Source organism: Vicugna pacos, chromosome 21, assembly GCF_048564905.1.
Source record: "Vicugna pacos chromosome 21, VicPac4, whole genome shotgun sequence".
In the NCBI taxonomy this organism is placed as follows: Eukaryota; Metazoa; Chordata; class Mammalia; order Artiodactyla; family Camelidae; genus Vicugna; species Vicugna pacos.
In genome coordinates, this window is record NC_133007.1 from 17,587,102 (window position 1) to 17,603,645 (window position 16,544).

The 16,544-nt window shown below is 48.0% G+C and overlaps 1 protein-coding gene across 2 annotated transcripts in view; it reads left to right on the forward strand.

Annotated features, from left to right (window-relative positions):
* Positions 1–15,894, forward strand: part of FAM78B (family with sequence similarity 78 member B) — a 78,198-nt gene extending 62,304 nt beyond the window's left edge. For both annotated transcript variants that reach the window (XM_006209023.3, XM_072946205.1), the window contains exon 2: positions 15,149–15,894. In XM_006209023.3, the coding sequence (XP_006209085.2) occupies positions 15,149–15,671 (523 nt within the window). In that variant the 3' untranslated portion in view covers positions 15,672–15,894. The remainder of the gene's footprint in view (positions 1–15,148) is intronic.
* The last annotated feature ends 650 nt before the right edge of the window (positions 15,895–16,544 follow it).

Genomic DNA, 16,544 nt, shown 5'->3' on the forward strand with positions numbered 1-16,544 from the left:
TCTGCAGATGTTCACTCCTTCCAGGTGTTTATAAAATGCCACCGTGTGCCAGACCCTGGCAGGTACTGGCTCTATAAAAGTAATCAGAGCCGACATGTTCCAGTCCACATAAAGAGACAGATATTAAATCAAAAACGTGCTCAGACATATGTAATTGCAACCAGCAGTATGGTCTATGAATCACGAAAAGAACAGGATTCTATAAGAGAGACCTAGTTGAGTTCCGTATTGGGGAAGGGAGGATGTGTGCTGATTATTGAAGCTCCCAGAGGAAGCAATACTTGCACTTAGAGCTAAGGTTTGTTCTGCTATCCATGTAAACAGTGGGGAAAAGTGCTTTCCCGACAGCATATGCCAAGGCCCTGAGGCAGGGATGGAGAGCTGAGAGGCACGGGGAGTATACTGTGGGATGATGCTGGAGAGAGAGTCAGAGGCCAGATTAGGCCAGGCTGTGTGGAGCAAGTGAGGGGGTCTGGGTTTTATCCTACTTGTGATGGGAAGCCTTTGAAGAGTCGTAAACTGGGAAGGCCACCTACCTAGCCAAGCCAAACCCTAGATTAATCCAGCGTCTTCTTTCTCTGCCCCTGCACCTGGGGAGAAGTCACACCGCCCTCCAGAAGTCAGGTGGGCTAGACTGGCCAAGAAACCCGTCACAGAGGCTCACAGTGTGGAAATTTCTTGGCTGTAGCTGGAAGTTAATTGACAAAGCCTGGGAGTTGTAATGGGCATAAAACCTAACGTTCCACCTGCTTCTCATGCAGACCACATGGTGGCTCCACCAGGGGTGTTATGATGTCCATTTTACATCTCCGGCAACTGAGGCCTGGGAGAGTCACAGGGTAACTCATGAGAGTCAAGCAGCTGGGTGACAGCCAGGAATGTGGACCTGGATCTTCTGACTCGCAGTGTGTGATGCTGGTGTTCCTTCTGGATCCACAGCAGCTCCCACACGGCTTTGATGGGCTCCCGGATAAAGGAGGAGTCATAAAGCTCCTGATTTCGACTGAACATCTAAAGAGCGTGAGGTTCCAGAGGCGTGTGTTGCAAGCCAGCTCCCCTGCTGGCTCGCAGGCTGACGCCAGAATCATCGGAGCAGAGATGATACATCTCAGGGCAAAAGCCAGTCCCCTGGGTGTTTGATGGAGGTGACCAACAGCCTGAGCACAAGTGGCTTGAAGCATCCAAGCCAGGCCAGCTCCTGAGCCGTCTTCCCCAGGGTGCGGAAGGAAACAGCAGCAGACATCAGCACTCCCTGAATCTGTTGCATTTTAATACACTGATATGCGAACTATGTGAAAAGGAAATTGGTAAAACAACCGCATTTACATGGCATCAAGAAGAATAAAATATTAAGAACAAGGGCCCTCCACCATCCCCAGCACCCCCAGAAGGTTCTCGGGCCTGAGCAGGACTCCTCACCTTCCTCATGCATCAAGGTTATCACACCCACCAGGAACAAGGTCACCGTGGGCATTGTGTCCCCTCCCCCATGTTGCCTTGGACACAGAAGGACTTCAAAAATTACGTGTTAAAGGAATTAATCAAACAATCGACAGACAAAGCAGATGGAGGCAGGAGGCATCGATACAGTTGTCCCTCAGTATCCACAGGGAATTGGTTCCAGGGCCCCCAGAGGATGCCAAAATCCATGGATGCCCACGTCCGTTATATAAAATACATGCATATAACCCACACACATCCTCCCATATACTTTAAATCATCTCTAGGTTACTTATAATACCCAATGTAATGTAAATGCTGTGTACATAGTTGTAAATACTACATAAATAGTTGCCAGGGCACAGGGCAAATTCAAGTTTTGCTTTTTTGGAATTTTCTGGGGTTTTTTCCCCAATATTTTCAATCTGCAGTTGGTGGAATCTGCAGATACAGAACCCTTGGATACCGAGGGCCAGCTGTATCATAATTTCTTAAAGTTGAAAACACAACACAGTTATATGGGAGGCAGCGAGTTTAGAGGAAAGAGTGCAGGATATTTCTTGGGCTAAATCTTAGCTCGGCACCTCAGAGCTGGGAGGATATAGGCAGGTTACCTAACGTCTCTCCATCTAAGTTGCTGCATTTCTAAGTCCTTCATAAAGACAGTTATGAAGATCAAACAAGTTGACAAAGTACCTAGCATGGTGACTGAAGCATAGTAGGAGGTCAAGAAATGATACTGTCCTTCTGTCCCTGGAGAGCAGGGACCCTATTTAAGAGTCCTTAAATAAGGGCCGTGGAAGCGACTGCTCCAGTGCGAATCCTGGCTCCACGGCTTCCCTGCCACGTGATCCCAGGCGTCACTTAATCTCTCTGTGTCTCAGTTTCCCCCTTTGCAGAATGGGGTGGTAATAGTAGAATCCACTTGCTACTGTTGTTACAGATTCAAGGAGAGTAAGTGTGTGATGCACTTACTTCGACCGTAGCCCGAGGAGGGCACCCCTCCTGGATGTGCCTGTGGTGGTGGTGGGGGGGGGGCGCTTGGACATGCCTAGATGCTGTGGGATCTCTCTCCCTCTAGTGGGAGAGAGTGTGGTAATACCCATGTGAAGTCCTCTGTGCTCACATCTGTGTGCACCTCCACTCCCTGCACACAGGCGCCCCTTCTGTGTGCCAAGCAGGGACCTATCTAATAAACCATTTTCATCGCCCTGCTGTCTGTACACACACTGAGCTGCCACCGGCATCCTCATGTTGTCTTCCCCCAGCTTCTCTGCTGCTGGTAACTCCCCGCATCTGCTGCCCTGCTCAGCATGCAGTGAAACGTGGCGTGTGAAGAACACGCAGTGGAAAGTTAATGAAAGCGATAAACTCTGATTTTAAAAGTCTGTGAGGCTAGATGACTCCACCTCCATCCTCAGCCTGGTCCCTTCTGCGACCTTGTGTCTGCCTCCCTCCTCGGCTTAGCCTAATGAAGCTGACCCTTCCCCACCCCTCCCCTCCCCCTCCTTGGCCATTATCTGGTGGGAACTGGGAGCTCCCCGAAGAAGCAGCAAAAGTACTTGGCAGCTGGGAGAAGGGGAACGGGCATTCCCACATTCTCCTGATGCTGTTTCAGTCTTCCCCCCACACCCCGCCCTGTGGCCGTGAGAGAGGACCGCTCCCAGCAGCCAGAGCCCGGCAGAGTCCCATCCTCCTGCCTCTTCTGGGAACTCCTCTCAGCTGTAGTGTCACCTATACAGAGAACCAGTGTTTTGGGGACGGTGGGGAAATCAGGTTAGGGGACCCAAGTCAACCTTTGGTTCTGAGCAACAGCCTTTGCCAGCCGCCTTTGGTCTGAGCAACAGGTGGGTCCAGGTGCTGGAGAGTCGGGTTCCTACCAGCTCGGGGCCACCTACTTGCTTTGTGACTTTGCCGAGTGATTTAACCTGGGCCTCAGTTCCCTTATGCAAAAAAAAAAAAAAATGTGGAGAGAGTAATAGTGTGTCCTTTGAAGTTCCTGTGTCAAGCCTTTAATAGAATGCTTGGCACATGGTAAGCCCCCAGTAAATATTTGTGGCTCTTACTGTAGCAGGATTAATAATACCCGACTTCGGAGAGTCTGTCCTCTGTCTGCCTGGATCTTCTCAACCTTGTCACCACAGCTCTTTTGCTCAGTCTGATTCCCCTGCTCTTGTTCTTGCTCCAGTAAATAGATCTTTGACTTTGACTTTATTTTCTTGGTTTCCAGACTTCAGGCGCCTCTAGGCTGCTGAGGCCAAAGAACCCCCACCCCAGACCTGCACTGACCACATCCCCGGTACCCAGACCCTTGGGTGACTCCTGAGCCCCAACCTTGGCTCAGTGACCCAGATCAGGGTCTATCAGCCTTTCCCCTGGTCTGTCTGCCTCTCTGTCTGCCTCCCTGATTCTAGTCCTTCGAAGCAGTCACAGACCTGTGGGCCCTTCCACGTGGCTAGCTGATGGGTGGGCGGGAGTGGAAGAGGGCCATCTTCTCTCTTTCCCAGGTTGGGATCAAAGAGCCTCAGGCAGTTCTGATCAGAGGAGCTAGGTTTAAACAAGATGATATCAGACATGTCCAGGTCATGGTCACTTCTCGCTGGGTTGCCAAGACCTCTGTAACCAGAGGCAGGAAAGGGTAAGAATGCTCTCTGATACCAGTAAGTGGCTCCTTGAACACTTGTCCCCAAGGAGTCCGGCTCTGGTTCATTCATTCATTTATTTATCCAGCTGGTAAATATCTAGTGATTTCCTGTTCATCTTGGGGAGGATTTGGTAATCATGTCCTTACCAAAATCACCTTGACCTTGAAGAATCTTTATCCTTAATGGTTCCCAAATCAGATAGGAAGAAATCACAAATGCTGTCCAGGCCCACCGATAAGAAGACTTCTGAGTTCTGGCCCCGGCCTCCATCCGTGCCAGGTCCAGATGGCAGAGTGCTGTCCCCTCCCTGAGCCTGCCCAGGGCCCTTGGCCAACCTTCCTCACATTGTCTTCATCAGACACACTTACTGCCATTAGATTCAGCCCACAGAAAACTAGCTTGTCTCAATGAACAACAGTTAAAGCTGCAGATGTTCTGTGCTAAAAGAGTCAATGAGACTGCCGAGCGTGCAGTGCCAGACTGTGGCTCTCAGAGACACGGTAAATGGGAGGACCTCAAGATGTCCTCCTCCAGGGATCCGCCAGAAGATTCCTTACTAGGAATCCCACTAGAATAATACAGAAAGAAATAAGGGAACCATGCCTCCTCCCAGTCAAGGACAAGGAACAAGAGGAAAAAATACAAAGAAAGAGGGTGGGTGTTCACAGCGTCAGAGGGCTTCCATTGTCACAGGAGCTCCCAGATTCTAGGCTCCAGTAGGAGCTCTAGGGAATTTCTCTTCTGAAACCAGAATGTCTACCTTTGTGGCTCTGAAAATCCCACTGGCCATCAGCACAAGGACAGAGGTCTTTGGTCAAAGAATATAGGAGCTAGACATAGCCTTATTCATGAGGTTCTTCATTCCACACTCTCAGTTTTATAGATGAGAAAATAGAGGGTGAAAGGGCCCAAGCTGAAGAAGGTAGCCGCAAAGTCATCCCAGAAGAGCATTAGAGAGTGGTCTCCGGCCAGGCTAGTCGCTTCCAGAGCAGGTGTTTTTAGACGCGAAGCTCTTCTCCCATGGAATCATATGCAAAACTTGAGGGTCAGAGGGTGCGATGTCTTATGTCCTCTGTGTTATCCACAAAATCTAACTCAGTATTGGGAAGAAAGTAGGTGCTCAAAAACCCTTGTGAAATGAATATGTGGTGTGCATCTTTCTTGGTGAGTGTCATGAATGGAGCATCTCTCTTGTCTCCTTCAGTGTCCCCATCTTGTAATGAAGTGTGGCCATCTGCCTTCCTGTTACTTGGTCAGAATGGAAGAGAGATACCCAGGTGCCCACGACACCTGCGTAAAAGGAGGAAGTGGCTCTTATCCCTTGAAAATGCTTGGGTTCCAGCCAGTCGACATTCTCCCAGAACGAGCAATCTCCGTAATGATAGTTCCCATTGGTAAAGCACCTACTATGTGCCAGGCACTGTCGAGGTTGCTTTGCATAGGCTTTCTCATTTGTTTCTAAAAAAACAACGAGGTAGGTTTTATTATCATTCTCATTATTACTGGAAACTAAAGCCCCAGGAGGCCCATTTGCCCAAAGCCGTGTGGCCAGCAGGTGGTGCTGTCCAGAGCTGCACCCAGGCCGGTGTAAGCTCCTCCCACTGCCTCCAGCCACCCCTTGGCCTGCCCACTCGGCTAAACCTACATTATGCAGCCACTTCTTCCTTCCTCCAAAATGCTTTCTGCTCATGATATGCAGTCCTGTAACGCAACTCATCACTTTGCATTGCAAAATAAATACAAATTATCTTTTTAAATGAGAATACATACAAGATAAAAATAGAAGGAAAATAGCCGTAATCTTAAATTCCTAGATAGCCACCGAACATTTTGGCGTCTCCAGCCAATGATGTGTTTTCTCAATGTTAACTAAGATTCTACTTGTAGTAGCAGAATTCCAAAATAAGAAAATAAAAACACATGTCCACTTTCCCTCTTCTCTTGTCCATCTGTCTGCTTCTAGGCATGGAAGTTGAGGATGCAGTTTTCTGCCACGGTGGGACTGTGCACCCTCACCACCTGGCCCTTACGGCCTCTCCCAGCACCTGGGGGGCTGGACTCACAGGCAGTGCCCACTACGAGAAGGAGGACACTCAGCTGCAAGCCGGGAGCCCCCAGGACACTGGTCCCAATGTGTCTGCATCCCGTCCCTTCACATCCCTTTGGCAGTCACATCAGGCCTCTCCCCTGGACTCTAGACCTGCCTTTCCTGTCTCATTTCCCTTGTTGCCCTCTGGAACTAACCTCCCTAGTCAGCTCTTCTTGCTCTGCCAGAAACACTCGCCGTACTCATTGCAGCAGCTTGAAGGAAGGTCCCTCGCTGGGCTCATCCCTGGAGGCATAGCGAGGCCTGCCCTCGAGATGCCCACAGTCTGGTGGGGAGATGGGTGGAAACAGGCAAATGCAACACACTGAAAGTTGCACACAGTCAGGTGGCCCCTCTCCGGAGGTGACTTTGGGCTGCAAATTGAGGATGAAATTGAGCCAAGCATTGGAAGAGCTGGGGGAAGAGGGTTCTGGGCAAAGGGAACAGCAAGTCCAAAGCCAGAGGTGGGAAAGAGCTTTTCTTGTTCCAGAATGAAAAAGGTCGATGTTGCTGGAGTATAAGGGGCCAGGGGAGGTGGTGGAGATGAGACCAGAGAACCGGCAGGGACCTCATAAGGCAGCGTGCGTGTTGTCAAGTACAGAAGTCTTCACAGGCGTTTTCAGAGGTAGAGCATGATCTGACTACAGTTCTTAAAAACCACATTTGTGGCTTATGGCGGGGCAGGGCAAGCTTGGACATGGGGGCCAAGCCAGGGGGTCACTGCAGTGTCCTGGAGAGAGGAGAAATGGCAAGGAGCAGGGTGGTGGCCACACAGATAGAAAAAACAGATTCTGGTTTCCTACCCATCGGGAGCTCTGGCCTGTCACCTCAGGAAGGCTATGAGCTCCTTGAGGTTGGGCACAGACCCCCACATGCCTAGCACAGGGCCCGGGCCTGGCCAGCTCTGTGAGGGACACAGCCTGGGCCCGCATTCCTGCCCCGGAGGCGTGCATGACGATGCTCTGTGGGTGAGGCTGCCCCAGCCCACGACTCTCTTGTGTGGGGAGAGGCACTTTACTCTAGGAAGCTCAGAATTGGAGTCGGAGGCCAGCCATTCTCAGACATGACCCAGAAAACTGGCCGCCGACCCAAGACCTCAGGGCTGTCAAATAGGACAAGCCAGCAGAGGCTTGAGAACCCAGCCAGGACAGGGGGTTCTAAGAGTGAACTGACCTCTAAGTGGTGAAGGGTAAATACATACTGAGAAACTGTCTCCAGTGCTGGAGAAACGCAGTCTAAACAGAACATGACGGTGGTTGACAAGAGAAGCCTTTCACTTAAACATGGAGCCTCGCCCAATACTGATGACTCTAAAAACGCTGGAAATTGTCTTTTCTGCTGTGGGGGAAAAAATGCCTCCCTGTGTGCCAGAAAGAAAAGGATGTGGTCAGGAAGGAAGGGGGCGGAGGGAGAGGTGGGAGGGTGGTATTTACAGGCTTCTCAGAGTCTGACATAAACAGTGCAGAATGAGGAAAAACCTAATTTTAAAACTTACTCTGTAATCATGGTGCAGGCCATCTGAGAATCGGGATGAGAGCCAGCCCTGGGGCTGGGATTGGTGCCTGAGGAGGCTGGGAGGCTGCCCAGGGCGGCAGGCTTTGTGACGCCCTGGGTGACACAGGGCATGGGCTTTGCACCCCTTCTTGCTTCCCCCCACCCACCTCCCACCTCAGCCCTGAGCCCTGTCCTTCCTGCTCCTTCCAAAGGGACTTTTCGCCATCCACTCCCTCTCAACCTCTCTGGCTGCCATGGACTGCTGTTTCCAGCGCCTCTTTTGGTTTGGTTGGAGGGGAGGAAAGATGCTGGGCACTGCTGAGAGGGAGGCTTCCTGGGACGTGGGCACATTGCTCTTCTCAGTGCTAGAAGGAGAAGAAAAGCCTGAATTCTCAGAAAGCGCGGTGTTCTCTTTCACTAAACTTTCCACCTTCCTGACTCTGCAGGTTTGAGCCATGACATAAAGAGAGAAGGTAGGGGCCTCTTTTTCTACCATCCAAGTGCAGCGAAGTTCACACGGTGGTCAGTGTTCCTTTAAGAGTTGGCTCACTGAGGCACCCAGACTCTCAGAACAGGGCCTGTGATGTGCCCAGGACTGAACCAGCTGCAGAACTGAGGCAGGGTCTCCGAGGTCCTCTGCTGCGCTGGCACTCACCCTTTAGTTGTTGGATTTTGGAAGGAACCAGGGCCCAAGGAGGAACCTGGGTAGCCAGGGAGGATGGTCTTGGTGGTGGGGGCGGGGGGCAGTGTCTGTTTAACAATTGTACCCAAAATGTTTTAGCATTTTAAGAACAGGTACGGTGATAGCAGTGTGTGCCAGCTAATACCATCCATGACTGTTACTGTTATTTTTCAGAGCCCTTGAAACACTGACTTAGTACCAGGGAGTCTCTGTAGGGGACATGCGTGATTTAGAATCAGATCTTGGGTTCACAACTTAATTCTGCCCAGCACTAGCTGTGTGACCTTGAGCAAGTTCCTTACTGTGTATCAGAAAGTAGAATGAGATCCACCTCATGCTGTGGATGTAAGAAGTGGGTGCAGCACTGTTTCTGAAAGCATTTAGCATGAAAGACTAAATGGATATGAGTGAAAACACAGATACCCAAAGAGAAACGTCAGGATTGGAGCTGTCCATGGTCCCAGAGCTGTGGATGCACACCTCCCACCTCTACCCATCCCTAACATTTGTTAGGGTCCAGGGGAAGAATGAAGGCCCACATACCATATTTTTAAATATTAATTTTACTTTTAAGTCAAACAAACAGAATCTGAGTGCAAAAGTCAGACTCACGGAATGCTAAGTTCTATCCTCCGACCTTGACAGAAATATTTTCGTAACAACCTGGAAAGCTGGGTTCACATTTAGAATTCTTGGGCTCCTCCAAGTTCTGTGCCAGATGTAGCAGCACAGGATCTTCAGCCCCTGGTTCCATTTCTCTTCCTTCCCCTTGCTCTGTAGCATTTTGAGATACAGACTATCATGCATATGCATGTGGACACCTAACACATGTATGTCCAAACTTCATGCATAACCCCAACAAACAGTCTTGGACCCAAGGGTGGACACACAGTGTGCTAGGAAGTGGACTTCCCTTAGGAAGATGAACTGGGAAAAAGGGCTGTATAGGACCTGGAGGCAAGTTTGGGGCCATTTGAGCTGGATCCCAGATACTAGGAGGGTGGTCTAGAAGGGGAGGCACAGGTTCTAGATGGACACTTCCTCTTGGTGCCACAAACTCCCTGCCCAATGTTTAGGGCCAGGCAGGGCTCCTCGTATCTAGGCTTAGGGGCAGCACCATCCTAGATCTCAAAGCGTCCCCTGGGAGCTCTACGGGCTTGAAACCATCAGCTCCTCCATCTGTGGTTCCCCCGACTCCGACCCCACACTCCATCAACTGTGCCCTGAACACTTGCCCCACTCCCTGCCTTCAGGAATGCTGCTGCCGTCACCCCCGTCTCCTTGACAACCACGAGGCTTCAGTGGAAGCAAAGTGAAGCTCCTTCAGAGAGGTTGCTGTGGCCCTGGGAAAGGTTGCTCTGACCCTGGGAGAACTGGCCGGGTTTGGGTAGAGGCATGGACCTCAACCGAGGGACCCCTTATTTGAATAGAATGATTGACATGAGCTTGTTTGATTGAGATTTGCCTCTTTCTTCTAAAAGTGTGATGCAGAAAGCATGAAGGTTGCAATAATTGATGTTTTCATTATTAGCTCCTTTGGCGAGTCCATTAGCTGTGAGCTTTGGGTCAATGGCTGATTGTCTAAAATGAAAATGCTGTGTTTATCACAGTGAGGAGAACGGTTGTTGGAGAAGGAGGGGAATGAGATGATAAGAACTAATATTGACCTAGTGTGTTATAGTTTACAAAGCACTTGTTCACAGATCGTCACTTCATTTGCTCCTTGTAATGGCTCTGAGATTAAGCCGGCAGGGGTTATTTTTCTCCCCATTTTACACATGAGCAGCCTGAGGCTGACAGGAGTGACTTGCCTGAGGTCAGCCAGCTGTTACCTTGGGACTGACATCCAAACCTCCTGAGGCAGTCTCAGTGCTTCCTCCATTTGCCACGCCAAAGACTTCAAGGGAGGAGGGTTGAGACTTAGAACTCAAAGGAGCCCTTCCCATAAGTGTGGTGCAGTAGAAAAGGCAGGGCTTGGGGGTCAGGGAAATTTGGCTTTAAATCCTGGCACCACCCCTTCCCATCTATATGACTTTGCATCGTTCACTTTTCCCTGTGTATGAACAGTGTCCAAGAATCCCTGCCTCACATGATTACTCTTGTCAGGTGCTTGCACACGGAAGGGTTTGGTGACTGTTCACCTCCTTTCTCTCTAATCCTGCCCCATCTCTGTTCCTTATTGGTACCTAAACTTCAGTGTCTCTTACTTTGTGTCACACGCTGTCCTAAATACTTCCCTTCATCCTCTTACTTAATTCGCACACCAAATACATCAAGCCCTGTCATTATGCCTATTTGACAGATGGGGAAACTAGTATAGAAAGGGCGAGTAAGTGGTGGCAAGTCAGTGGTAGCACCAGGTTTACAAGCCTCGGCAGTCTGGCTGCAGAAATCCTGCCTTCGGCCACTTGGCCTGATCAGCTCCCTACTTCATCTCTCTTCTCCCCTTCATTGCCCAGCTTCTTGAAGGAACGACCTGAATTCTCCATGTTTTCTTGTGTTTGTTCATTCTCTCCATCACCCTTTAGCCAATGGCCTCCACCAGCATATCTTTACTGCCCTCTTGATAGTAAATCAAATGGCTTTTTCTTAACCCCACTCTCTTCCATTACGTAGCTTTTGACACTGATGACTCCCTGAACTTCTCTTGGGTTTGGAAACAAGTTCTCCCCCTTTGCATTGGCTATTCTGCTTTTCAGACTCCCCCTTGTCTCCTGGTCATCTAGACAAACCCCCTAAGATCTCTCTTTCATCCCCAGAGACCTCGCTCATCACCATTACCTTGACTGATCTTCTCCATGCAGAGAGTTGCCAAATTTAAATCTCTAGCCCTGACTTTCTCCTAAGCTCTAGACCAAACTTTGCAACTTCACAGAAGCATCAGCATCCCACCTGAAATTCATAGTCTCCTCCCACTTCAGATCAGTTCAGTGCTTATTCAGTCAACAAATAATTTTGAATTCCTTCTGTGTGCCAGGCACTGTTCCAGGTACTGGAGGGATGGCAGTGAATAAAACATAGGAAGTCCCTGCCTTCTTTTGGGTTACATTTAGGGAGTGGGATGAGGAGAGATAGACCATTAGCAAAGTAAATAAGTTACGTAGTATATTTGACAGTGCGATAGAGATAAATAAAGCCGAGATGGGGAAGGCTGGGGCGGAAAGTTGCGATTTTAAATATGGCTGTCAGGAAAAATTGCACTGAGAATGTAATATTTGAGCAGGGAATGACAGAGGCAAGGAAGCAAGCTTTTTGGATCCTGAGGGAAGAATACTTCAGATGAAATGAACAGTAAGTGAAAAGGCCCTGAGGTGGGGGTTTGCCTAACATGCTCAGTGAACAGCACAGAAGCCAGAATGAGCAAGAAGGAGAGGGAAGCAGATGAGGTCAGAGAGGAAATGGAGAGGCAGGTTTTGTAAGGCCATTTAGGTCTTTTTAAGGACTTGGGCTTTTTCTGAGTAGTTTAGGAGCTGTGGAAACATGTTGAGCAGAGGAGTGACAACTGCACATATGTCTAACAAGATCACTGTGGCTGCCATACTGAAAATAGACTAGGGCAGCAGAGTGGAGGTGTTAGCAAGGAGACCAGTTAGGAGGCTATTGAGTTAATCCAGGACAGAGAACTCTAGCTTGGTCTAGGGTAGTGGTGATAGAGGTGATGAGAAGGAGTTGAATTCTAGATATATCTTGGTGGCATCAACAATATTTGCTGATAGCAAGTACGTGGAATGCAAGAGAGTGTGCAAGAGTAACTCTAATAAAGTTGTTGGCAAGTGGGCAGTTGGGTATATGGATCTGGAGCTCAGGGCTGGAAGTAGGAACTTGGAAGCCATCAGAGCATAGATGGTACTCACAGCCATGAAGTCAGATTCCCCATCCAGGGGATCCCTCTGTGTTCATGCTTGATGTCACATGTTTGTCTGGGACAGAACCTCCCACCTAGGAGTGCCTCCCTTTAATCCCAACACTCCACACCTCATTTCCTCCACAGAGCTTTCCCACTAACATGGCCTTACATGAATGTCGGTCTCTGGCTTCCTGTATCACTTGTAGTGTGTCACTCGTTTTTATATGTGGATATATGATAGCATGAATAGTCACTAAATACATATATATTCACCAATTCCTTCATTTTTATTTATATGTGAATTGTCCACTTCCCCTTCCAGAATAAATAATGTAAGTTTCAGTGTTAATAATAATGCTAATCTAATAATAGATCCTAAATGAATAGTCAATGTGAGGTTTTTTATTTTAAGTGAGTGAGTATATGAAGTGTAAAACTGTGACAAAGTGCTTTGTTGTATGCAAGCCCTACCAAGCTCCAGGTATATAGGAATGAAAACAATTCAAATAAACATTTATTTTATTCCTTCAACAAAGATTCATTGAGGTCTACTATGTGCCAATAATGTGCTAGACACTAAGGATTAAAATAAGAACTCACAAGGGGGAAGGGTATAGCTCAAGTGGTAGGGTGCATGCTTAGCATACACAGGGTCCTGGGTTCAATCCCCAGTACCTCCTCCAAAAATAAATAAATAAATAAACCTAATTACCACACCCCCCCAAAAAAAACCTCAAAACCCCAAGCCTGAAGGAAATTGTAATCTAGTGGGGAAGACAGACACATAAACAGATAGTTATAATCTGGAATATATAAAGGTTTGGATATATGCGTGGGAGCACAGAAGAGAAGGTTTTCTGAAGGAGGTGATGCATGCAATGATGCTCAAAGTTTGAGTAGTTTGAGTGAGACAGTGGGAGAAGAAAGAGCAGTGCAGGCAGAGGGCACAGTATGAGCAAAGGGGCAGAGGTGAGAAACAGCATGGTGTTTGCGGACAGGATGGCCAGACCACAGAGGCCCACATATGTCCTATTAAGATCTTGAATTTTATCCTGTAGGTAATACCAGAGATGTCCATGTAAAGTAGCCTTTGAAAGGTTTTAGTTATAGGAAGGACATAATCATATTTGAACACCAGTGCAGCCTAAAAGATGAATTTGAGAGGGAACAGGGTTGGATGCCAAGAGACTAGTTATGGACCATCATAGTTGACCAGGTAGGAAATACTAAGGGCTTGGATTAAACGAGGGCAGTGAGAATTGGATGGAGAAATGGAAGTAAATTCAAGCATCACTTAGGGGGCAAAATTCACAGGATGCAGTAACAGAATAGCTGTTGCAGTCTAGGAGAGGGCAGAGGAAGAGCTGAAGTTGACCCTCACTTCTGGCCTGTCAGACTGGGTGAGAAGTGGGCCAACACCTGCAGCAGAGACGGGGAAAGGGCCAAGTTTATGGCAGAGATGGTGAGTTTGGTTCGGGCTATGTGGAATTTGAAGTGCCTCCAGTATCCCATTCAAAGTAGTCCTCTTAAATGGTCATAGAGTGATTCCAATGGTGCTATCATATCGTGGGATTTCTTTGAAAACTACTATCAAAGCTGATAAATCAGCCACATAAACCAATCATTCAGTTTATAAGCATAACTCTTTTTGCAAAAATAAAAACTAAAAGAGCCACTACCTTGAAATGCACATTGATACTCCTTTTACATAGAAGAAATAAAAATAAGCAAATTTTCAAACAGAAACCTACTCCCTATTCACTAGGCTTAAGTCATAATGAATTTTGGCTGCTTCCAAAATCAAACCCTCCCTTAATGATACAGACCTGTGGTGTCTGTGGCTGTGGAAGAAAACGTGCCTCAGACTTGAGGGATTTCCAGTAGAGCAGTGGCATAAGTCAAAGCAATGGATGAAACCAGGGTTCTCCTGGTGAACATTCCAGCTCCATCTCTTAACAATCTGTAGAACCCTCAATGTATAACTTAACATCTTTAAGCCTCTGTACTCTCTTGTGTAAATGGAAATAAAAATGTGTTTATTTTGTGGGACATTTTGAGCATTAACTGAGATAACATAATTAAAGTACTTAACACCGTGGTTGGAATAGAGCAATAAGCATCACCTATAAGAATGATGATGAGGAGGATCAGTGGTCCATGGCAATGGGGGAAAGACATGAACTAAGATTAGGGCACGTGGAGTAGCAGTAACAGAGTGCCCAGAATGGCAAGTTTGCTACACTAAGCAATTAGATTTCCAGGCAGGACACAAATATGGGAGAACAGCATGTTAGAGACTATGTATGGCAGCCTATGGCACAATTTGCACATTGAGGTGGCTTCCCAGCGGTGATCATTATCTTCCTGTGTTATCAGTTTCTATGCCTATGTTTTCTAAGTCCTGATTTGGCCAATGACTGGAATACAAACAAACCTCTTGTTGAGTAGGAGTTCTACTACTGGGATTTCCTAGGAAATCAGTATAACCTTTAACTTTACCTCCTTTTGCCCTCCTTTCCAACTGATGCTTCCTTCCAAATACATCAAATTTCAACCACTGCCTTTTCTTAACAAACCTTATGCACATTCATACTTCCTGAGAAAGTGGTTCTTGTAAATGAATGCCTCTAAATAGTTCATTTCAGTTGCACCATTCCAACTAGTTGATGCCTCTTTGTGGGTCTCACAAATGCCTCTTTGAGCTTTTTGCTTCCAGTTGGACCAGCTATGATTTAATTTAACTTGTTTTGGTATTGGTTTGTTGTTGTTGTTTCGTTCTGATTTGTTCTCATTTAATCCTGAAACAGCACAGCGTATACATTTTGACCTGAATTCCCCTCTGAACTTCCCATTTTGCCCAAGTTGACCGTGTTAGTAAATGGTGGGCACCCCTCCAGCTTTTGAAAAATTCATTCAGCCTCTTCTTTTCTTGTGCATCTCTTCTGCTTTGCCAGGTCAAGCTGGGAACTGCCTGACTTGAGGGAAGGGAGAGTAAAAGCCATCAGTGACTCAGATGGGGTGAGCTACCCTTGGTACGGGAACACCACAGAAACTGTGACCCTGGTTGGCCCCACCAACAAGATCTCCAGGTTCTCCGTCAGCATGAATGACAATTTCTACCCCAGTGTGACGTGGGCAGTGCCAGTAAGTGACAGCAATGTGCCGCTGCTCACGAGGATCAAGAGGGACCAAAGTTTCACTACCTGGCTAGTGGCCATGAACACCACCACGAAAGAGAAGATCATTCTGCAGACCATCAAGTGGAGGATGAGGGTGGACATTGAGGTGGACCCCCTTCAGCTCTTGGGGCAACGGGCCCGGCTGGTGGGCAGGACTCAGCAGGAGCAGCCCCGAATCCTGAGCCGGATGGAGCCCATCCCCCCAAATGCACTAGTGAAACCCAATGCCAACGATGCCCAGGTCCTCATGTGGAGGCCCAAGCGGGGGCCACCTCTGGTTGTGATCCCTCCTAAGTAGAAACAGACTGGCCTGACTGTGTGTGGAGCACATGCCACTGAGACATGCAGTGAGGTTGCCAGGGGGTGGCAGGAGCCAAACTGAGTTTCTGAGCCAAAGCAGACCTCGCGGTTTGCCAGCCTTTGCAGCCGCTTGTGAAGAGTAGGGCTGCTCCTTGGGTGGTAGAACCATTATCCTTAGGAAAAGTCCCTCCCTTTTAGGAATAAAGAAATCACTGATTTGACAGACTTGCTGTGATTACCATGCAAGTAGCCATATTTTGGAGCTGACCAGGATGATTCTTTTATCTGAACTATTGACCATTTCTTTCCTGTGAGATGCAGGGGATGGAAACGAAATTAAACAGTGCCTGTGGGAAATGCTGCTTCCGAACCAATTAGAAGCAGGAGTGAAAACATCTGCATCAGGTGTTTGTAAGACAGACGGTCCCACTGTCCGACTGGAGGGTGCCGGGGAAAGGGGTGGAATGAAAGACAGGTGGTGAAGAGAATGGGCAATGGAAAGAGGAAGGAATAATTTGTTACTGCAAAATATACCTGTTCATGTATTAGTTAATCATCAGATCGTCAACACATTCGTTGGAATGAAAGAAACACTTAGAAAAATGGAGTCAGAAATATGGGCTCCATTCTGAGGGAGAGCCTCCTAGGAACTGTCCAAGGTGCTGACGGTGGTTCTAACCGATGGTGACTCTCAGTGGTCCCATCTACCCACCTCTTTCAAACTGATTGTTCAAAATATCCTCAGTCACAGTATTTGGATAGATAGTTTCTGTATTCTGCAGTAGCTGTCATATTTGGGGCTTTCACTATGTTTTTAGTGAAGCCTGAATTGTGTTTTTGTTTACTGCTGCCTGTTCTGTTTCCACTACGA